This window comes from Balaenoptera physalus, assembly GCF_965194825.1.
Source record: "Balaenoptera physalus genome assembly, chromosome: 8".
Taxonomy (NCBI): Eukaryota; Metazoa; Chordata; class Mammalia; order Artiodactyla; family Balaenopteridae; genus Balaenoptera; species Balaenoptera physalus.
The window spans coordinates 18,178,739-18,202,717 of NC_138887.1; the positions used below are offsets into that span (position 1 = coordinate 18,178,739).

The window sequence follows — 23,979 nt, forward strand, 5'->3', positions numbered from 1 at the left end:
CACTCTAAGCATTTTGGCATCTTTTCTTTCCTTCCTTTTTTCAATGTATGTAAACTTCCTTTCTAGGACAAGCAACAGTGGGGCTAAAGCACTTGGGAGTCTGCAACAGACTGCCCTGGTGTGAATCCTGGCTTTGCCACTTAGCGTAAGCTCAAGCAAGTTACATAACTTTTCTACATCTCAATCCTGATCTATAAAAGAAGGGTCATGAGAGAAACTAGCTCTACAAATAGGGTTATTGTAAGGATTACAAGAGTTAAATAACCAAAGCTCTTCATAGAGTATCTGGCACAGAATAAGTGCTATGTATGAAACTGAAGAAGGCCTTTACATTATAGGAAATCACGATAATTTGGTACTCTGTCAAACAGTAATGTTTAAAATAACAGTATATATCATATGCAAAACCTGTGGGAAAAAGACTTTTTTTTTTTTTTAGAGAATCAGGATACAGGAACCTATATCTCAAGACCAGGGAATTAAATCTATAGTGCCACAATAGTTTAGTCATTTAATAATTAAAGGGCAGGGACTATGTCATATATGTAATCAAGAAAGCAGCCTTTTTTTGTTTTCCTGCACTGTGCAGCTTGTGGAATGTTGGTTCCCAGACCAGGGATTGAACCCACGCCCTCAGCAGTGAAAGTGCAGAGTCTTAACCACCGACCACCAGGGAATTCCCAAAAGTAGCTTTTCTTTTAAACATGAATCTTTTCTTTCTCACTAATCCAAATTATGAAGAAAATCTGCAGCTACTTTTTGTCCTCCCAAAGTGGGCAAAAGTAACTGCTCATTGTCAAAATCAAGTACTAGCTTGCTTGTTCAGGATCCAAGGTGCAAAGGTGAGCACAGACTTCAAATTAGAGCTGTGTTTAGATCGTCTCTATCTAATCTTCTGACTCGCCACTGAAGTATATATACTCCCAGGTTCCTCCTAGATATTTACGAAATATACTTGTCATGGTTTCACAGTACCTACAAACTATACTGAATTTGGTAAGAACAAAGACCAGATAAAGTGGGTTTCAAAGTATTTTGTTGTAAAAGGGTGTGAGAAGGATCCATTTATGATCTGCCCCACTACCCAGAGAGCCTAAGGATTGCACTTTGGTATCTCTGCTCCAATCTGCTGTACTCAGAATGGGAGAAAAACAAAGCTTCATAAGGGTGTTCTGTATTTCTGGCCTTCCTGTAAAGCTCAGGTTGGTTTATCTCAGTGATTGTTTACCACAATTGCTTCATTAAATCTGACAGTAGTTTTTGAAAGATTTTTATTAATAAATTGATCTAAAACTACCCTTCCTGAAACCCTCCTACACTGTTGGTGGGAATGTAAATTGGTACAGCCACTATGGAGAACAGTATGGAGGTTCCTTAAAAAAACTAAAAATAGAGCTACCATATGATCTGGTAATCCCACTCCTGGGCATATATCCGGAGAAAACTGTAATCTGAAAGGATACATGCACCCCAAAGTTCACTGCAGCAGGACCTAGAGATGATCATACTAAGTGAAGTAAGTCAGAGAAAGACAAATATCATATGATAGCACTCGTGGAATCTAATTTTTTAAAAAAAGAAACAAATGAACTTATTTACAAAACAGAAACAGACTTACAGGTTACCAAAGGGGAAGCAGGGTGGGGGGGGGATAAATCAGAAGCTTGGGATGAACACATACACACTACTATATATAAGATAACCAACAAGGACCTACTGTATAGCACAGGGAACTCAATATTCTGTGATAAGCTATATGAGAAAAGAATCTAAAAAAGAATGCATGTATGCATGTGTATAACTGACTCACTTTGCTGTATACCTGAAACTAACACAACAGTGTAAATCAACTACACTCCAATAAAATTAAAATGAAACTACCCTTCCTTATAAATTTTCACATCCTACTACATTCTATGGAAATCAACAATTACTTCACATTTAATTCTTGTAATCTACCTTTCCCATGAAATTTATAAAAACTACAAAGAATAAAGAAAGGATAACACATCTCAAACTAGTTGTTTCTGAGAAGTGTAGTTTAGTACATAAAGTAGGCAAAATTAAATCATTAGAAATCAGAATTGCAATACTACAAGGAAGCCTTGATATACTGGATATTTTAATGATGCAAACATTTCTATTAACTGATTTTACAGTTTTGCAATTCTCATTCTTAGTTTAAAACTTTGCTAGTATAAAAACTATGACCCTTTAATCACTCTTTATGAGACGTTATAGATTGAATTCCTAAAACATAAATATATTTAACATAATAAGACATTTGTTAAAAAACAGTTCTTACATTCATTAAGAATCATACCTTTTTTGTTTTGGGATACTTTGTTGGACATTTATTAAGTGCTGGAACTTCAGTTTCAGTAATTATTTCTGCTAGTGCAGTTTCAGTTTCTGGTTCTATTGCAAGTACAGTATTTTCAGTATCATTTTGTTGTGAAGTAACTTCTATATCAGGAGAAGATGGTTGGATATCTGAACACATGCTGACAGTTCTGTGTCTCCGACGCTGCTGTCCGATGTGAGTCCTACTCCGAGAAAAACTTTTTCTCTGTTTAGTTCTATTTACTTTGGCAGGAGTTGGCTTGCTAGCAGTTTCTTCTTTTGCTTGTTCCTAATTCAAAAGAGAATGGAACTTTTAATACGATGTTTATATAACTTAGTAGTTGAAATATAATGGCATCAATCCACTTCAGAAGCTAACTGCCCCAAATTTCTTTATGAATTCTTATATTAAATTGACATAATTAAAAATTTTCTTACTCTCAAAAACAAAGCAAGTAGAGTCTCATAGCTGAAGTCTAAATTCTCATAGGATTTGAAAAATGCTATTGAAAAGTTAGTATCACATCAAAAATTCTTTATAGATGTAATTAAATTGTGGAAATTTTATTGGAAAGTGGTTAAGTGTGAAAATAAAACTAGACCTGAATAATTATACCTGAATAACTTCAGCATCACTGACAACCTGCGCATCTTTACATTCAGTTTTAACTTCAGTTTTGGCAGTGCTGATCCTTTCCAAAGCTTGTTCTCTTCTTTTCTCTCTTTTTTCAAGTCTGGCAAAAGCTTGCAGAATTGCTTCCATTTTCCTTTCTTCTCTTGTCTACAAAATTTAAAGTAACGTAATAAATACTGCTCTGAAGTAAAATTCAAAAGTCCAAATGTTCATGGCAAATTAAAAAAAAATTTCTATGATGGTGTTAGCAAAACACCTCTTTTGATGGTAGATACGGGATTAAAAACATTTATATTCATTTGAGATCTTTGAGAATCCCAAACATCTCGGTAAACCCTGTCATTACAAATACATTTCAATGAAAGGAATGTTTGGATGATTGTACGTCAATGATAAAGGTAACGCAAAACCAAAAAAAGACTCAAGAACGACCCTGCTTTATCAAACCAAAAATCTTTTTTTCCTCAATAATACATTAGGCAGCCTTTTAAAAATAAGATCAAAGTTCCTAAGGTAATAATATGTTGAAAAGGTTAAATCCATATAAACGTAAGGAGTGAATATACTGACATGTCATAGCAGGATATTGTGGGGTGAAGTCCTGGGTTTAAATCATGATGCTACCAGTCATTTACTATCTCTGTGACCCTAGGCAATGTAACAACCCTAGTTATTAACCTTTTGAGCGTCTTATAAAATGTGGGTAACAATATTTACACTTCACAGAATTGTTAATGAGTTCAAATATAAAATATCTGTGTTTTCCAACCTTACTTGGAAAATGGTAGGCATTTCTTAGGCGTTATTATTTCTACTTTGGCTCTCTTGCCCTCTATTGTAATTGTTATAAGGCATTCCTCTATCTTCTGCTCTTCCTGTCTACACTGACAGTTCAAGGCAGAGACCGGAAAACAGCAAGAGTTCCTTTGAGCGTCAGTTCTCTTTGGAGAGAGAACATTAAAAGCAAGACCCAGAGCCTTGGCCAGGGGGCCTGGCAAATGCTTCAGGTTTCAACCAGATACAGGAAGCATGTCCATCAACTGTCCAGTTCTCCAAATGGAAAGAACCAGGTCCTGAGGCTCAGATCCATTCGTCTTTCTTCCTTTATTGTCATCGATGTGGGAAAGAAAGATCAGTAACTCAAGGTCTGGCTGCATGGTCTTCTCAATATCAGAGCTTTAGAGTTCGAGTAATTATCAGCAGAGATTCAAGCATTAAGACACCTACACTATGAAAACTATTACTTACTCTTTCCTATATTTTTTTTCTTTCATTGTTCCACTAGGTGAGGGAAATATGTAAACAGAACTCTTCTGAGAACTTTATAATTAGTGAAAACAAACGACCATACTGCAAATGTGTCAGTCTTAGAAAATGTGTTATCCTCACCCTCTTTATTTTACAGGTAAGGAAACTGAGATCCAAAGAGGTAAGATTACTTGTTCATGGACACATATTTGCGTCTTAGCTTTCTTGGTCTGGGATGGCTAATAAGACACTAAAATAAAGAACATAGGCAAAAGATGATCTCTTTACTGGAACTGGAACTTTTAAAGCCAAATTCTTTCCTTAGATAATTCATGTTTCTGGTCTTATAAATCACTTTACTCGACCCCCTTTCATTTATGGCTCTCTATAAAAATCCTGTCTCAATACATTAGGGCTTTTCTAAAACCCTAAATTTAGAAGTCTGGAGTAACTAAAAAATATGATTTTCATAATTGCTTCACCTGTGGAACGGGGGTGGGTAGAAAGAGAAGGGGTTCATTATTGTGCTTATAAATTTAAAAATAAATCTGGGAAAAGTACATTTTTCCAAAAGAAACAAACTTGTCTTAGCAAGAATCATTTTATGTATAAAATAAATTTACCCACGGGCCAGGCACCCAAAGGAGATATTTTCTATGTCATGATTACCCAAGGTTTCCTAAGATAAATACGAATTTATGCCAAAAGAAGTTTCCTTGACGTGGTCCATTATTCACTTGTTTTAGATAGAGTAAGGGTCAGAGATAAAATTACTTGATGTAAAGACAAAATTAATTCATTTAAAAATTGAACTCCCTTGGTAAACAATGCAGCTAATGGATAGTCAAAGCAAAATCCTTTATTTCGAGATGACTCGATCTTTTTTGAGCTGGTCAGGATCTTAAAAATAATCTAGTACTACACTGCTGAAGAAACCAGAGCCCACGTGTATTAAGTGAATCACTCAAAGGCGAGCCATAATTATTATCCAAGTTTCCAGGCTCCTGATTTGTTCTTCTTTCCAATTACCAAACACTGACACACTACATAATGCAAAATAAAGCATAACTCTTCCTACATTTACTACAACTATTAACTGAAAGCACTAAACAGGTATCCTAATAGCTTTAACTCAGCTTCATCTTAAAACACACACTTTTTAGAAAATGTAAACATGCTTTTGATTATGTGAAGGAAAAAAAAACATTAATTACTAATCTACTTTTATTTTAAATTCCTTAAGGTTCATATGTCATTCAGCTTTTATATTCACCAGTGTATTCTTTGACATACACAACCAGATATACAGTATGTAATGACTGAAAATTTACCACCCACTTTATAGATCTGATAAATAAGTTTTATATAAGCGATAACTTGAGATAACTATAGCTGATTGTGCAGGGGACTAGAGAAATTAGGAGTCTTAATTAGCCCCAGCAGACTGTCCATAGCCCCTGACATCTGAGCTGGATGTAGTTTAGATGATACTTGTCACATAAGGCTACCACCAGGACCTGCACGTTTCATTATCATGACTCATTCCAAGCCACTGACTGTTCAGACCTCAAAAGTCATTTTTACTCTCTATGAGCTTGGCAACTGATAGACCCTGATACAGAATTAGAATCAGACAGGGTTGACTTTTGACACACTGTTGTTAATGCTGGAGTATGGGGTGCTGAACTAAAAAAACTGTGAGAGATCTCTGATGAGATCTACAGATTGCTTTTATGACATTTTTCAGTTTATGGCTTTACAGTAACACACAAGAGTACAGTAATTTTCTGTAAGCAGAAAGTCTGCTTAATAATATCCCTTTATAGGATTTTATCACTTGAGGAGTGGGTACAGTGAGAATTTTTATTACAATTTTGTGCTTCAATGTATAAACACACTGGAACACAAATTTAACTTGAAATCATGTCACCTTGTACTTGGAAGAGACTATGGAGATCTTCTTGTATGAGCCCCTATTCAGTAAATGGTGAGGGACTTCCCTGGTGGCACAGTTGTTAAGAATCCACCTGCCAATGCAGGGGACACGGGTTCGAGCCCTGGTCCGGGAAGATCCCACATGCCGCAGAGGAACTAAGCCCGCGAGCCACAACTACTGAAGCCCCTGCACCGCAAGGAAGAATAGCCCCCACTCGCAGCAACTAGAGAAAGCCTGCGCACAGCAACAAAGACCCAACGCAGCCAAAGATAAATAAATGTACATTAAAAAAAAATGGTGAAAACCTAAGGTCCATATAGTTCAAGGACTACATAATAAAGAACACGAATTAAAGTTTTATACAATATCACAACTGAAAAAATAAACTAAACTGACTAAATTGTTAGAATTCATCCCAATTAGAGATATTTGGTAATTTGAAGCTGAGTGAAAATAAGCTTATGTACTCTGGATGCCTTACAGTGGCTTTAGAAGGAGATTTGCTAGTAGTAGGATGTAAGAATTGAGAAGGAAACAAAATGAAGACATTTAGGTATTTTGTGATTTCCTTTTATTTATTTATTTATTTTACCTTACTACCAAGTAGGAAGTGGCTCTTAAAAACAAAAACAACAAAGTTGCCTTTTAAAGGAAAAGGGAAATGGCAGGGCCAACCTACCGAATTACTCCACTTACAGCCTTGAAATAGAGAAATTAAAAGACTTCTTACTCAACTAACTTCCCTTAACCTTTTGAATAGGAATTTATTAATTTATTAATTTTTTAAAAAATGGTAAGATTACTGCTTACCAATAAAATTGTTCCAAAAGAGTAAGTATCTCCATTTCTTCTCTACCACATCATGATTTAGTTTAACTTCATAGTACTCTTTCCTGTTTGATGTTTGTTTTTCCTTCCACCCCATCCTCCATGAAAGCTGCTCCAGAACAGGGACCTTGCCTTCTTTTGTTCACCCAGTACTTTAAATGGTGCTCAGCATATAACAAACACCCAAATTTTTAAGTGAATAAGAATTGTGTATACATTATATAAACCATGTATATCACTGTAATTTGAAGGTATGTAATGAAGTCTTTAAACAAGATTTTGGAAATCTTGAATTTACTACAAGGCAGCTGAAGCTGAATATCCTCATTTTGTTCGAACAGACAACCTATAAAAATAAACGGGTTCCTTTTTGCTAGTCAATACTACGATTAATTACCCATTCATTAATTATTCATATTGGGAAAAACAATTCCTAAACACTGTGATGAGAGAAAATGGGACTTTAGAAAATTAAAACTAGTAATCAACATTAACTTAATCATGCTCTGAGGAGAGAAAGGTAAGATGGACAATACATGTCAGATGACTTTTCTGGCAAATTTACCCTCCCTGTAGTTTACTATTATTAAAAATCCTTTTGCATCTTCTAAAGTGATCTTCTAAATCAAGTCACTTCCTAGAGACATTAGTAAGAGCATGGATTCTGTATAGTAGTGTTTTCTCAGAGTGTGTTTTTTCTATGGAATAAAAATCTGCAGGATATCAAAGATGTCACTACAAAAAAACAAGCTGCAAGGACGTACAAGTTGAGGAAATGCTGACAATTTCTCAAGAGGTTTCAAACACACCATGTATACTGGAAATCTCAAAGTTGGGGACAAGGTATACTGTTTACTAAAGTCAACTGGCCACAAAGCTCTCTCTTTCACAAAACATCTTAAATTAGAGTTCCATGGAATACTTTCTGACGTGAAGGATCAAGGCTGAGAAAATTGTGGAGAATCCTGCATCCTGCCTGGACGATAAGCTTCATTTAGTTCACACTCATGGGCCTATCTATAGCTTTCCGCAAACGGCTGCCAGGAACATCTAATAAGCTCAATTATAGACCACCTACTTTTATAAAAGACCTTTTTTTTTCCCCTAGAAGCTAGGGCTAAGGCAATGAGCCCTACAAATCCTTGCCCTTATGTAGTTTATATTCTAGTGATATACAGTTAATTCTAGATTGTCCTAGATGCTTGACACATTTAAGAAACTCATACCTAGGTGACTGACTATCCCTTCATATCCTTCTGTCGGTCTCAAATTTCTATCCTCCTACATGTGAAGACCACCTGAACCACCTTCCATGGACTCCAGTTTAAGCAATCTGACTATAATAGGCCATCAAATATTACCAAGACTATATTCCCAAAGTAGTCTTTCCATAAGGTTGTGGAAAATTATTTTGAAAATATAATATTAAAAGATACTACAAAGGAGGTTCTTTTCATTTCATTATAAATGGGGTGGAGGAGGGGAAGCAAGCCTCCTTTTGAATTTACATCTGTCCAAGGTTTTATATTTTTAATCAATCACCTGTTCATCAAAATAAGGTGAGCTTCCCAATATCTAACCCCCTTCTGTACACTTAACCTCTGACAAGGTTATGGCCACCTAACTTCAACTCAACTACCATGGACCTGGGAGAGTCTACTCAGTAGTACCCCGGTTTTGAAACCAGGTGAGTATAAACAGCCTGCTGTATTTCAACTTACCGTATTATTGTATTTCAACCCACTGTATTTCAGCTTAAGATTCTCCCAAGTCAATTCCAACCCACTGCCAAAGAAGTACCTCTTACTGCTAGCTAAAGAGAAAATGTCTAATAACCATCTATTCAGTTCCATACCATTTAGCCACAAGTGAGCTTTTGTAAGGAGAGGACAAAATATAATGGAGGAAAAAGGAAAATGTTAATAAAAGAATGGCTTTCTACCCTGGCCCCCTAATGATTTGCGTATTCTTTCATGAAATCTTCATCATTCAGCATTTCATGTGATCTACAATCAACCAATCTTATTTTCCTATATCCCTCCTCACCCCCCCCCAAAAAACAGCCTATAATTCCAGCCAAATGTGATTTATCACATAACTACCTCCAGGCTATTTCCCCTAGAGAAATAACCACCCATTCAATACCACACAATTTAGCCACAAACTAATCTGCACTTGTTTAAACATCATAAGGTAATCGTAAATTCTACCTAGTTCATGAAATGGCCTCTGATCCTTCCAGCTATAAGTTACCTATCATATATCTCCTTTACCACACTTCCTGCTGCATTGTAACTATTTTCTAAATGCCCTTGAAGGCAGAGACATTATCTTCCACTCTCAACAAAAAAAGCAAAGTAGCAACCAAATTACATAAATCACTGGTGCTATTTTTGGAGACTGAGCAATATGCTAATATTAGGTTGTATATGGAATTGCCATTTGTGTAGGTAAAAACTATCAAATCAACAATTTCATATGGTTCAAGCTATACTACAAAAGGATGGGCTGAAGTATATTTGAATTTGGACATTACATGGTACTTATCTGGGAGGAAAGTCTGACTCTATATTTCAATCTCATAGATACACATGAGAACTGGTATCTCCTATTATAATGCTTTAAAGTCTGTCCTGTCACAGGAGAAAATTTAAATCAGTTTGACCTAAGTTTCTCAGGAGTTGACCTATCTTTCCAATTACTGATGTTAACATAGCCAATATAAAAGACAAACACTGGAATAATAAAGGCTGATGAGTATTTAAACTTTTCAATACAAAATATTTCAATCCACAAATACTAATACCTTGGGGAGTGGGAGGGGGCCATACCAATTGCTTAAGAATTCTAAGATGCATGCTTTTGCATTCTAGTCATTTGAGTATAGCAAAAATTCTATAATTAAAACATCAAGGCAAACAGCAATTACAACTAACAACATTACAGTGACTTTGAAGGCTACAGGTTAAGGAGCCAAGGATTTTTAAATACTTATTTCAAAAGGGAACCCCCGTACACTGTTGGTGGGAATGTAAATTGGTGCAGTCACTAAGGAAAACAGTATGGTGGTTCCTCAAAAAATTAAAAATAGGATCCAGCAATTCCACTTCTCAGTCTGTAAAGAAAACAAAACCACTAATTTGAAAACATACATGTACCCCAATGTTCACAGCAGCATTATTTGTAATTGCCAAGATATGGCAGCAACCTAAGTGTCCATCAACAGATGAATGGATAAAGATGTGACCGATACACATATATATATATGTGTGTGTGTGTGTGTGTGTGTGTATATATGACACACACACACACAATGGACTACTTACTCAGCCATAAAAAAATGAAATTTTGCCATTTGCAGCAACATGGATGTGGAAGTCATTATGCTAAGTGAAATAAGTCAGAGAAAGACAAATACTGTATGATATCTCTTATATGTGGAATCTAAAAAATACAACTAGTGAATAAGAAAAAAGAAGCAGACTCACAGATATAGATAAACTAGTGGTTACCAATGGGGAGAGGGAGGGGGGGAGGGGAAATATAGGGGTAGCAGATTAAGAGGTACAAACTACTAGGTATAAAATAAGCTACAAGGATATATTGTACAGCACAGGGAATACAGCCAATATTTTTTAATAACTATAAATGGAGTATAACCTTTAAAAACTGTGAATCACTATTGTACGCCTGTAACTTATACAATATTGTACATCAACAATACTTGAATAAAAAATATTTCATATCCCTTCAAAATACCAAATTCTAAATACGTTGTTTATTCCTATGAAAAATACTCAGCTGCACAGCCACCTTAGTGGCATATATTAAAATGAATATGCTAAAACAGATATAAAAACATGAAGTATTCATTTATATTAATGTAGCATACTAGTAGACAAAATCTGGACAAAACCGGATTCCCAAGTACGCCTTTTTGTCTACCTATCCAAAGTTCCATCATGTCCAACAAAAAGGCATTTCTCTTTCCTTCTGCGATCTCAAAATGAGGATGTTCTAAGCTCCACTAACTTCCTCAGCACTGAAAGAAGGAAGTATTTTAAAAGTAGCCCCAGAGTCATATAACAAACCTCCAGGTTTGAGGTTTTTTTTCCTCTCATTTCTCTCCCCCCAAAAGCATTGTTATAGCCCTTAAAGCCATATTTGTATCAGATGCATGCCTCATACAGAAACGAATCATACCCTAAAGTGATCTTCTAAAACTTTCTGCAGGATTATTGCAAAGACAAGGCTGTGGCAATTGTGGAATGAACAGGCCAATATTGAACGTCTAGTCAAGAAAGGGCCATAGGTAATTTGGGTAGGTACCGGTAATTTATTAGATGTAACCCAATCTTGAAAAAGGTTCAAGATAATTCCTTTAGGTAGAGGAAGAACTCCTTTTTCTTTATAAGCAACCTCCTCCAATATTTTCCCCTATATTTGTTTTTCTTCTCTCCTATTCCTAACACTACCCTGTCCCATCAGCAGTGCTTCTGAAATCCTGAGGCTGTGAAACAGTTCTGCATTGCTTTTGCAATTCTGAACATCAACAATACATCAGTGTTAGAGGAATGACCATCAAGGCAATAAGATAGAGTTACATTTAAGCAGGCCTACAATGACCAAAATCCAAAGATCCTACCGCTAAGTATATGACACCTGAGATTCCATGAAATACAACAGAAAATCACTAAAACAGGAAACAAGGGAGCATATAAAATAAAGGGGAGTGGGGAAAACCCGTACTAAGATCATCAGTTGGTATATAAAGTCATTTTCAAATCTTAAGGCAAACTATATCATAATATCTTGTTAACTGGCCTAGACATTGTATCAATTGCTAAATTACCATGGATTTTTAAGAAAATATCTTGTCCTAGTTTTAATACAGGTTAAGATATTTCAAATAAATAGTACAAGGAGTATAAATACTAAACTTATTTTAATGAAAACCTTATTTTATGATAGCAGTATGAGATGCAAAAATAGCAGCTGCCAAACAGTGGGTTTTCTTCTTTTTTGCATAAGCCATTTATTTAGTGCTATTATAAGCTTTAAAATTCCATTTTTGTTTTATATTTAAATTATGAAGAGAAAGGATACATTTAGTTAATGAAAAACATTTTGAACAGTAATTCTGGCATTAAAATTTATTAATAGTACTCTGCTTCAAAAATGTTAAAAAATTATTTCTTAAATGTCAGAAATTCTAAATTGTCTAATGAATACAGTGAAAATACAAAAGATTAGTGGAAGTTACTTGAATGGTAATGACAAAGCCAAATAGAAATGCTCAGTGACACATCATGTTTGCTAACTTCAAAGAACAGGGTAAAGGCCCTCCTAAAGGCAGCAGCAAGTATTTTGGGAAGAGCAGTGTCACTAAACCCAAGTGACAGCATGAAGCTGCTACTGGCCTTCCAACTTACCATCTTCCTTCTCCTTTCTGCAATCTGTTCCTCTGACTCCATTTCTACTTCATTGCTAATGGGAGTTTTTTCTTCTATATCATCAATAAAATCTGGTTCCTGAAAGATGGAAATGATGGCTTTATAGAAACTACTACTCCATCTAGAAACTAGAGGCACAGAACCATGTATTTTAAATGTCTTTCAACCAGAATTAATTAAACATAAAAATTACAATAGTATTTAAATCCATTTCAGAAACTTAAAACTGGTTCCTAATTCAGGAAAGTTTTCAAAATCATGCAATCAAATAATTTTGTTTCTCAAAGTTCTAGTCAATAATGTTCTTTATCAATAGAGTCCACAAAGCCTTAAGTTTATATTCTTACCAACACATAAACATATAAATTATTTCACAAAACCCAGTGCCTACAAATACCAAGTGCTTAATAAATGTTTGTTCAATTTAACACTTAAGGGAAACTATCCTTAGAAGACAAGACAATGGAGACGAATAAAAGCTTACTTAATCTTCACATTTAAAAGGTCCCTCCTAACTAACTTCCATTTGTTTAGAGGGCATATAACAAAATACTTCCTGGTGAAGCAGAAGTACAGGCCAAACTCTTTCCCCAAATTTATCTTACGTGTTTTTAAAAGAACTTCCTCTCAAAAATCTTATGTCACCCCTATAGAATTGATTTCATTATGTCCCAAATATTAAAGGAAAGGAATCATATGGCTTAAGACTTTAAATAAGAACATTTATTATAAACATAAGGACAGTGCCATCTGGAAGAATTTTTTTAATTACCCAGTTTTAGGAAAATCTTGTATTCAATTCTACAAGGATTTGCTGGGTGAGCTGTTTCTTAAAAGTTTAACAAATATTGTACAAATTCTAGCAGAACCTGTATTTTACATTTATATAAGTACTTCATTAAATAACAGAATGGACTTAAAAAGTTTAAGCCATTTTATATAAAAAAGGGGATAAAATATGACAAATTAATTTTCTTCTGTTAACTTCTTTCATCAAGAATCAGTAGAGCATAGTTCAGTACCTGATTATTTGATACTGATAGTCTCAGTGGAGAAAGCTTTCTCTGTTTAGTTTCCGGGCTCTTCATTTTGTTCGCTGTCCCTTCACAATCCAAAGTAATATTCTGATTTTGGGTATCTTTTTCTTTTGAAATATCCTTTTCTTTTTTTCCTTTCTTCCTTCTGGTCTCATAACCACTATTGATGTTTTCCGTGGATTCAGAACTACGTTTCAGAACAGGGCACTCTGGATTTTCTTTGAGGCATGCACAATCCACCTTGTACTTACTGGAAAGAAAACCAGTTAAATATTTGTTCAAGATATAGACTGTAGTATTTTCTAATCCATTTTAAGCTACACCTCCACAAAACTGTATGCTATTACTAATTATAAGCAATCGTTTTCGCTAATTTTCATTCCTTGTAACTATGACAAAATAAATTTTCTCATAAAAACAATATAATAATTAGAAGTTGATTTCTGACCAGAGATTGGGCCCTCAATCATAAGGATAACCAGTGATGGGTTACAGAAGGAAAAAAACCCAATAAATTAAAACTGAGTCTTTTTTTTTTTTTTAAATTGAAGTATAGCTTTTTAAAAAAATTTATTTATTTATTTATTTATTTTTGGCTGCGTTGGGTCTTCGTTTCTGTGCAAGGGCTTTCTCTAGTTGTGGCAAGCGGGGGCCACTCTCCATCGCGGTGCGCGGGCCTCTCACTATCGCGGCCTCTCTTATTGCAGAGCACAGGCTCCAGACGCGCAGGCTCAGCAGTTGTGGCTCACGGGCCTAGTTGCTCCGCGGCATGTGGGATCTTCCCAGACCAGGGCTCGAATCCGTGTCCCCTGCATTGGCAGGCGGATTCCCAACCACTGCGCCACCAGGGAAGCCCAAAACTGAGTCTTTTTTTTTTTTTTTTTTAAATTTTATTTTATGTATGTATGTATGTATGTATGTATGTATGTATGTATGTATGGCTGTGTTGGGTTGTCGTTTCTGTGCGAGGGCTTTCTCTAGTTGCGGCAAGTGGGGAACACTCTTCATCGCGGTGCGCGGGCCTCTCACTATCGTGGCCTCTCCCGTTGCGGAGCACAGGCTCCAGACGCGCAGGCTCAGCAACTGTGGCTCACGGGCTTAGTCGCTCCGCGGCATGTGGGATCTTCCCAGACCAGGGCTCGAACCCGTGTCCCCTGCATTGGCAGGCAGATTCTCAACCACTGCGCCACCAGGGAAGCCCCAAAACTGAGTCTTTTTAAGTCAAATGATACCATGGCTTATATTAAGGCAAAAACCCCAGGTTACCTCAGAGTGCTATAAAGTGTATATGCAGAATATGATAAAATACTCTAAATCTGACCTAAATAAAAAATGCTAGGTACAATAAATACCAAACCTTACACTTTAAGGAATGATTTCAATAACCAGGGTCCTTATGTCTTATACTTTAAGGAATGATTTCAATAACCAGGGTTCTTTAAAAAGCTACCTTGAAAAAACTGAATGTCATGTTTGCTTTTGCCCTTAGGTAATCCCTCTTTCAAATAAACGGAAGCTTGAAAAATAACTGCACTACCTCTCATCTTCACAGTAGTGATAATTATTACTTCCATTTTACAGATGAGATTAAAGCTCAGAGGGTCAGTATCTTGTCCAAAGTCACACATTAAGTGGTAGGGATGACCTTCAAATACAGGTCTGAGTCCAAAGCCCCCACTTTTCAGCTCTTCAGTATTTCTTAACTCTCTGCCCTCTTGTCTACCACCAAGAGTCAGTTTATCTCTAGGATACAGGCTGAATGCCCAAACCAGAGTTAAACAATAATGGAAGACTCCCACTTTGCATGTTTTGAGTAGTTTAATGTTTGTTCATAATAAAAAATAATTTACTTTTCCAAGTTTCTAATACTCCTAACTCATTCACTTTCAACACTGGTAGAAAGCTACAAGTCAAACTGTCTAATTCTGTGAATCAGGGGTAGAACTCGAACACCATGGTCTACCCCTCACCCCTCCAAATCAGGCAGTAATAGAAACTAGCTGGAAACTTTTTCTAGATATTTTCTTTGATTTTAGGATAACAGAACTGCAAATAATAATGATGACAACTGCTAATATTTATTCAGCACTTATTTTGTATCAAGAACGGTTTTAAACCCTTTACATGTGTTACCTCAATCTTCAAAATATTCCTGTTAGGTGAGTATTATTTTTCTCATATGGTAATGAGGTAATGAGGCAGAGAAAGATGATGAAATTGGTCCAAGGTTACGTAACTAATATAAGTGACCGAGCTAGGATTTGAAACCAGAGAGTCAGATTATAAAAAGCTTATATTTTTAACCACTGTGGGAAATAGTCTCCCAAAGCAATGAGCAAAGAGCTATTATGCTCAATTTTCCACCTTGGTGGGGGGGCGGAGAAAGAGCTAAAAAGGAAACACTTTAGTTATCAGGATAAATCTGACTCCAACAATCAAGTAGAGATGCATATACTGAAGGAAGAGGGATTTCATTGACAGAAAACATAATGGACATTAAAAATGTCTGCATGTAAAATGGATACCACACAAACTTTTAAAAATAAAATACAGGAGGATATGAACTGAAATCCTTATAACCCAAAAGATTATAGAATATATAAAGAAGTGCCTCCACCTACATCGGTTTAAAAAAAAAGACTACCCAGCAGAAAAATGAACAGATGATGAGACAAGTCATAAGAGAGGAAATCCAAATGACAAATGAATATATAAAAGGATCTTTGGGCTCTTAAAATAATCATGGAAAATGGTAATTACAAATATAAAAAGATACTATCTCACACAGATTAACATCGATTTTTAAAGTACAGTAAAGAAGTGTTGCAAGGAAGTAAAGCTATGGGAGTATAAACTGGTCATTCACCCACGTCTGGTAAAAACTGAGGCTGTACACATTCTACCACCCAGCAATTCCACCTCTAGGTCCCTGTCATGGAGCGAACATGTACACATGCAGCATTTTTTGTAAATCTAAAGGTCCACCAACAGTGGAATGGATAAATGCCATCAGCAGTGAAAATAAATGAATTAGAGCTACACATAACAAAAGAACTGAATCTCACAAAAGAATGAGAAAAGATGAATGCAAGATAATACAGATTATAATTTCCATAAATTTTTAAAATATACAAAACTACTCAATACTATTTAGGGACACCTACAGACAGAGTAAAAATGTTAAACTCATAAAAATGTTAAACTCACCAAATTAAAGATGGCAGTTATCTCTGGTAAAAGACAAAGGATAGATGCAATCTGGCTGCTAAACATATGGGCCTTTAATGGATAATGTTTTGCTTCTTAATTTGGAAATGAGGCACATGGACTTTTTTTTTTTTTTTTGGCCGCACGGTTCATAGGATCTCAGTTCCCTGACCACGGATTGAACTCAGGCCACATTAGTGAAAGCACGGAGTCCTAACCACCAGGCCACCAGGGAACTCCCTACATAGACTTTTGTATTACTATTTTTTACAGTAAAATTTTTAAAATTTAAATTGCAGTTTCTCTACTCAGAATTAACTTTTCTTAGTGTTAATTAACTCTTCTTTAGTGTTTCAGAACAACAGTTCTCAGAGTTTCCTCGTACAATCTCCAACAAACCCTTTCAATTTATACTGCAAAGAAACTTTGGCACAACTTCTTTTCTTCTGAGGGGCAATAAGTGAAATTATCCATTTCTACTGATTAACCAAATTAATTGAATGAGTAAAACTGTACACTCTACCTAAAATACAAGAAAGAAAAGAAGGAAAAAATTCTCACATAAACGAGGTCAGTATTGCTCAATTAGGATTACTAATTATTATACTATGAGCATTATATTACAATAATAAGAAAAGTTTGGAAGAGCAAAGCAACCATGCTGTAATGGAAGTTGATATCAGAATGCCTGTTTCCAAGTATTTTTAATTGCCTAGTGGTAAATAAAAATAAAAAGCTAAAGAAGTAATGACAATACCTACATTTTTATAAGGACATTAAGGAATTATTTCAAAACAACAGGTATCATATTTACAGACTTGAACTTACCAATTCCCATAGTCAAAATCAAAGGCAATAGTAATTTCAGTTCCCTTTGGAATACTTTGTATAGAATAAATGTAAAGATGTATGGTTCCATCCTCAATTTCATGCCTCACCTGTTAGTTAAAAGAATAATTTTATATTTCCATAAATAGTTATATATCTCTATAAATTATTTTCTACCTTTAGAAACATCTCATCTTGCAATTTTGAAAACTATTCTTTTCAAAGTAATTCACAAATACAACATGGAAAATATGCCATTAATTACAAGACTTGTACCTAAATCAGTGGTTATCGACTGGGAAGGAGGTACACATCAATGCAAGTTTGATGCAGGCTCTAGGAGCATCAAGAAGAAAATAACTCTATTTCATCAATTCTATGGTGCATATTTTTTCCCCTTTTAAAATCTGTGAAGTTGGGGGTTTTACAAGTGATGGCATCTTTGATTTAATGAAACGCATTAATGGTACAGTTTATAAGTATACAGTTAAAGTATAGTTTAACACTATACTTTTCTGTGATAATACACTGTTCTAGGTACTCTACATGTATTAACTCCTTTAGTCCACATAACATCTTTTTACAGATAAAACTGAAGCACAGACAAGGTTACAAAGCTAGTAAGTCGAAAAGAAGACATGAATCTGTAAGTCTTGCTTCAAAACCTACACTCTTAACTGTAACATTATATAACTAGAAAACATTTATTCTGGTATGTGAAAAACAAAACCAGAAATATTATTTTATACACCACTTCTAAAACATAATTTTATAAAAAATTTTATACTAGCACATATAAAATCTACTTTAGTTTTTCAGCTTTGTCATCTACCTTGATCAAATCAGAGCATATATTTGACTCATAAATAGAGCTTCCAGAATAAACAGAGAAGTCCAGTATTTTCTCTTACAAGTAACATCACAATTTCTTCAATGCTCAAAGTAACTTGAGACCTCACAGCCAGTTATCACCTAAATTTTCGTAATGGAAAGATGTTGGGCAGTATAAAATGCATCAACAACTAAAAACTGGTGGTCTGTTTTAGGCCACCAGACTTTTTTGTGCTTAATACTCAGATTCCACACACTCCCTACCCCTGCCTCCCCAAAGGATTTCTATAAGCTTACCTCTGCATTTGGTGTACAAGAACGCCTAATGAACCGAGCTTCATTCCCAAAAGTCCTTGCATCAACACACATTTCTAGACCATGAAATTTAGAATAGAATAAAACAAAAGGGTATGGTCTACAAAAAAAGAAATGTATTAGAAACTATTAACATTTTGAATTTAAGAAATTTCTGTAAGACTCATTTTAAGTAGGGAGGCCAAGATTTGAATATACGCAGTCTGATACCAGAACCCATTCTTAACCACTAGGCTAATTCATGCTAATAAGATTTTTACCTGCTCCTATAACCTTACCTAAACCAAAGGTAATTAATTCAGGTGGGAATTCAAATTTACAAAGAATGATAAAAAGGGAGTGACTACTGCCTTTACGTAAGGATTCATAATGAGATGCCATTAAAGTTCCTATCAGTGCATTTACGTGTTTGATTTATAGCACTGTTTCAGATCAAATCTGCTAAACGAAAGGGAAAGATTCTTGTATATCTTTCATAACTTAAGTAACTCAGTTATAAACAATACGAAATATTTTAAATAATTATAGTATACAGGCTGAGAATGTTACTTCCCTAGAGATGCAAACATACTTCTAGACCTCACTGAAGCGATGGCTATCACAAGACCACATCAATTCCCACCCCCAAAATCACAAACGATACAAGAGGGCTCCAAAGTCCTTCCGGTACCAAGAAAGTCGGAGTTGAAAGTGGTGACAATAATGTAAGACCAAATCTAACATCCTCTGATAAAAGAAGGACGTGGTCACCAGTGGTCTTTGCAGGTTCTAGCAATTATAAGGAATTAGGAAAGGTCCTAGATGGAAAGGGTTCCATTTATAATCTCAGGTAATCAGAGTTTTTCATTAATGTCCACCTAAATTGCTACAGTTTATCTTTGAAGTAGATTGTTTTAGGAGTGTCAGCAAGATAGGGGTGGGTAAGAGACTAAGGAATAGGGACTTCCCTGGTGGCGCAGTGGTTAAGAAGCTGCCTGCTAATGCAGGGGACACGGGTTTGATCCCCAGTCCAGGAAGATCCCACATGCCGCGGAACAACTAAGCCCATGTGCCACAACTGAGCCTGTGCTCTAGAGCCCACGAGCCACAACTACTGAAGCCCTCATGCCTAGAGCCCGTGCTCCGCAAAAAGAGAAGCCACCGCAATGAGACGCCCGCACATAGCAACAAAGAGTAGCCCCTGCTTGCCACAACTAGAGAAAACCCACACATAGCAATGAAGACCCAACACAGCCAAAAATAAATTTAAAAAAAAGAGACTAAGGAATATATCTGCATCTACAGTTTTAAATATTAAAATAATCTCTTAGAAAACAAAATACACATAAACAATAGCTTTGTGCTTAAAATAGCCAAAAATTCAATACTTAACTAAAGAAAACTAACATGGAGAAATAAATGAATATACCTCTTAAAGAAATATCCATTTGCTTCAAACTGTTCTCTTAACATAAACTTCCCTCTGTATTCAATGATAAGTGCATCAGGAGGCAAATCTTTTGCAGATTTCAGAATTTTCTTATTTTTTTGTATATGGCTCTACAATCAGAGAAAAGTTGAGATTAACTAAAACCAGACTGCTTTCAGTCTAAGTACTTAAGATATACAGTAGAAAAAGGTTTTTGTTTTATCATCTCTTGGCAAATGATATATTTACCTCTACAGGAGGTTTGAAGATCAAATTATTGGTATTCAAATCTGATTTATTTATCTCTTTTTTGTCATTTCCGTTGCCCAGTCTCAGAGCTATTCTTTGTGCCTCCCTCTGAACACCCTCACTATATTGGTTATTATTTGCCTCTTCATATCGATCCATCCATGCTTTGATTTTTGTCTCCCATCCAAAATTTGAACCATCAGATGAAGGATCAATCTCTGGAGCTGAGCCCTAAAATCATAGCAAACTAAGCATTAATATCTGGATTTTAAGTATTTACACACACACACACACACACACACACACACACACACAAAATATGACAATCTATATAAAAGAATATAATATAAACCAGAAATAATGATAGGCTTTCTAAGTTGGTCCTACTAGGGAAAAAAAAAAAAAAAGACCATAAGTGAGCAGCTTAATACATTTTTATACTGAGGCCAGACACACGAGTTGGAAAACTGAAGGAAGCAGAGTTAAGTTGAATAGCAGAAATTTAAGCTTCACTACTGTAGCCAAATGGGGGCTTTCAATAAAACTGAAAATACCCAAAACTTTGGAGTCACTGTCAGCTAATGGTTAAAAAAAGATAACGTATAATAATTTTTTTGAGACTGCCAATATCTACTCTGTACTCACAGTTCTATTTAACCAGAATAAATTTGCAATTATTATGTAAACTATACATACTGCATATTAAGTATAAACTTATTTTCTGATATAATACTTCAACTTTTAACATGTTTTATAATAAAAATATACTTTGATATCTTAATTTTGTATAATTCCAAGATCTATAATCAACTGTCCACATGATAAATTCAGCATGAGAATAAAATGTCTCACAAAATAAAGACCTTAAGCTTACGTGCTTGCTCCTCCTCATACCCCCTATTAAAATCTGTAAGATAAGATTGCTAAATGCCAAAATGCAGCAAGCTGTTTTTTGATCCATCTCTTAGACTAATGAAAATAAAAACAAAAATAAACAAATGGGACCTAATTAAACTTAAAAACTTTTGCACACCAAAGGAAACCATAAACAAAACGAAAAGACAACCTACAGAATGGGAGAAAATATTTGCAAACAAAGTGACCAACAAGGGATTAACCTCCAAAGTATACAAACAGCTCATGCAGCTCAATATCAAAAAAACAAACAACCCAATCAAAAACTGGGCAGAAGATCTAAATAGACATTTCTCCAAAGAAGACATACAGATGGCCAAAAAGTGCATGAAAAGATGTTCAACATCACTATTAGAGAAATGCAAATCAAAACTACAATGAGGCATCACCTCACACTGGTCAGAGTGGCCATCATCAAAAAATCTACAAACAATAAATGCTGGAGAGGGTTTGGAGAAAAGGGAATCCTCCTATACTGTTGGTGGGAATGTAAATTGGTACAGCCACTATGGAGAACAGTATGGAGGTTCCTTAAAAAACTGAAAATAGGGGGCTTCCCTGGTGGCGCAGTGGTTGAGAATCTCCCTGCCAATGCAGGGGACACGGGTTCGAGCCCTGGTATGGGAGGATCCCACATGCTGCGGAGCAACTAGGCCCGTGAGCCACAACTGCTGAGCCTGCGCGTCTGGAGCCTGTGCTCCGCAACAAGAGAGGCCGCGATAGTGAGAGGCCCGCACACTGCGATGAAGAGTGGCCCCCGCTCGCCGCAACTAGAGAAAGCCCTCGCACAGAAACGAAGACCCAACACAGCCAAAAATAAATAAATAAATAATTAAAAAACAAAACAAAACAAAACCTGAAAACAGAGCTACCACGTGATCCAGCAATCCTACTCCTGGGCATACGTCCTCAGAAAACCATAATTCGAAAAGATACATGCACCCCATTGTTCACTGCAGCACTATATACAATAGCCAGGACATGGACAACCTAAATTTCCATCGATGGATGAATGGATAAAGAAGATGTGGTACATACATACAATGGAATATTACTCAGCCATAGAAAGAACAAAATAATGCCATTTGCAGCAACATGGATGGATCTAGAGATTGTCAGACTGAGTGAAGTAAGTCAAAGAGAGAAAGACAAATGTCATATGATATTGCTTGTTATGTGGAATCTAAAACAATGGTACAAATGAACTAATTTACAAACCAGAAATAGAGTCACAGATGCAGAAAACAAACTTATGGTTTGGTTACCAAGGGGGAAAGGGGGGAGGGATAAATTGGGACATTGGGATTGACATATACACACTACTATATATAAAATAGATAACTAATAAGGACCTACTGTATAGCACAGGGAACTCTACTCAGTACTCTGTAATGACTTATATAGGAAAAGAATCTAAAAAAGAGTGGATATATGTATATGTATAACTGATTCACTTTGCTGTATAGCAGAAACTAACATTGTAAATCAACAATACTCTAATAAAAATTTAAAAAAAAAAAAAAAAAGGAAAAGAATGCTAAATGCCAAGCAGTGAAAAGTTACCACCTCTCAATAGGTTTTAGGAAACAAAAAGGGAAACCTTTTCTCATTGGAATGCAATTTATAGAAAGGCATAATTACCACACAGTTAAAAAGTTTATTAAAGCCTGGACTCCCTCAATTAATTATTTGCAGTCTTAGGACGAAAATCAATTAATGCAGATAACAAAAACATATATCTTATCGATAGCATAATTCAAATTTATAACGGATTTAACACAAGAAGTTTCAATTTAGTTGTTTGCAAATGTTGTTCATCAATTTTTCTACAGAACGGAACACCTTTATGAGAAGATAGATTATTTCTATGATGTGTACAACCTACCATAACTGTGAAATTTTAAAATCACATATAGATTTCATGAAAATTCTTATATATGCTGTTAGACATGTACGTGTGTATGGTAACACTTACTAAAATTTACCATCAGTCCACCTTCCATATACGTAACTAATCTTTATTACAAAAAGTATTCTTTTCTATAATGAAACAAACTATAGTAGGTTGCTCAACTATTTGATAGGGGTAGGTTTCTTTTACCAATTGATCTTTTATGGAATTATATATTCTACATTATAATGACCACTTGATAAAGAACAGATTTTTATACAAATATGAAACATCACATATTTTTTGGCCTTTATTTATTTTTATTCTTTATTTTTCAGAATTTTCTATAGTGAATATGGCTTATATAATACAAAAATGTTTTTCAAATACTATATACAGACACAAAAGTTTACAATCACTTTTTTTACTACCCCTATTATTTATTTATTTATATACTGAGGTGTAATTGATTTACAATATTATATTAGTTTCAGGTGTACAACATAGTGATTCAAAATTTTTTATTGATCATACTTCATTTAAAGTGATTATAAAATATTGGCTATATTCCCTTTGCTTATTATTATTATCCTTGTAGCTTATTTATTCTATACATAGTAGTTTCTACCTCTTAATCCCCTAACCCCATCTTGCCCTTGTCCCCTCTTCCCCCACTGGTAACTACTAGTTTGTTCTCTGTATCTGTGAGTCTGTTTCTATTCTATTTATTCATTTGTTTTATTGTTTAGAGTCCACATATAAGTGATAATATACAGTATTTGTCTTTCTCCTATACGACACTACATATTAAGGTTTTCATCAGCTTTATTAAAGAAATCTACTCAGTTTTTTTTTC

General features: G+C 35.2%; 2 protein-coding genes across 6 annotated transcripts in view; one reads left to right on the forward strand and one right to left on the reverse strand.

Moving 5' to 3' along the window:
* Positions 1–10,154, forward strand: part of SRPK2 (SRSF protein kinase 2) — a gene marked incomplete at its 5' end in the record, with an annotated part of 247,870 nt that extends 237,716 nt beyond the window's left edge. The window contains one exon of the transcript XR_014266949.1: positions 4,263–10,154. The remainder of the gene's footprint in view (positions 1–4,262) is intronic.
* KMT2E (lysine methyltransferase 2E (inactive)) overlaps positions 1–23,979 on the reverse strand; it is a 101,352-nt gene that overhangs the window by 12,481 nt on the left and 64,892 nt on the right. For 4 of the 5 annotated variants that reach the window (XM_082473390.1, XM_082473391.1, XM_082473389.1 and 1 more), the window contains 8 exons: positions 20,318–20,548; positions 20,069–20,199; positions 18,643–18,760; positions 17,515–17,624; positions 13,465–13,729; positions 12,422–12,520; positions 2,960–3,124; positions 2,324–2,632 (listed from right to left, as the gene is read on the reverse strand). In XM_082473390.1, the coding sequence (XP_082329516.1) occupies positions 2,324–2,632; positions 2,960–3,124; positions 12,422–12,520; positions 13,465–13,729; positions 17,515–17,624; positions 18,643–18,760; positions 20,069–20,199; positions 20,318–20,548 (1,428 nt within the window). The remainder of the gene's footprint in view (positions 1–2,323; positions 2,633–2,959; positions 3,125–12,421; positions 12,521–13,464; positions 13,730–17,514; positions 17,625–18,642; positions 18,761–20,068; positions 20,200–20,317; positions 20,549–23,979) is intronic. The other variant, XM_082473392.1, reaches the window with a different exon arrangement.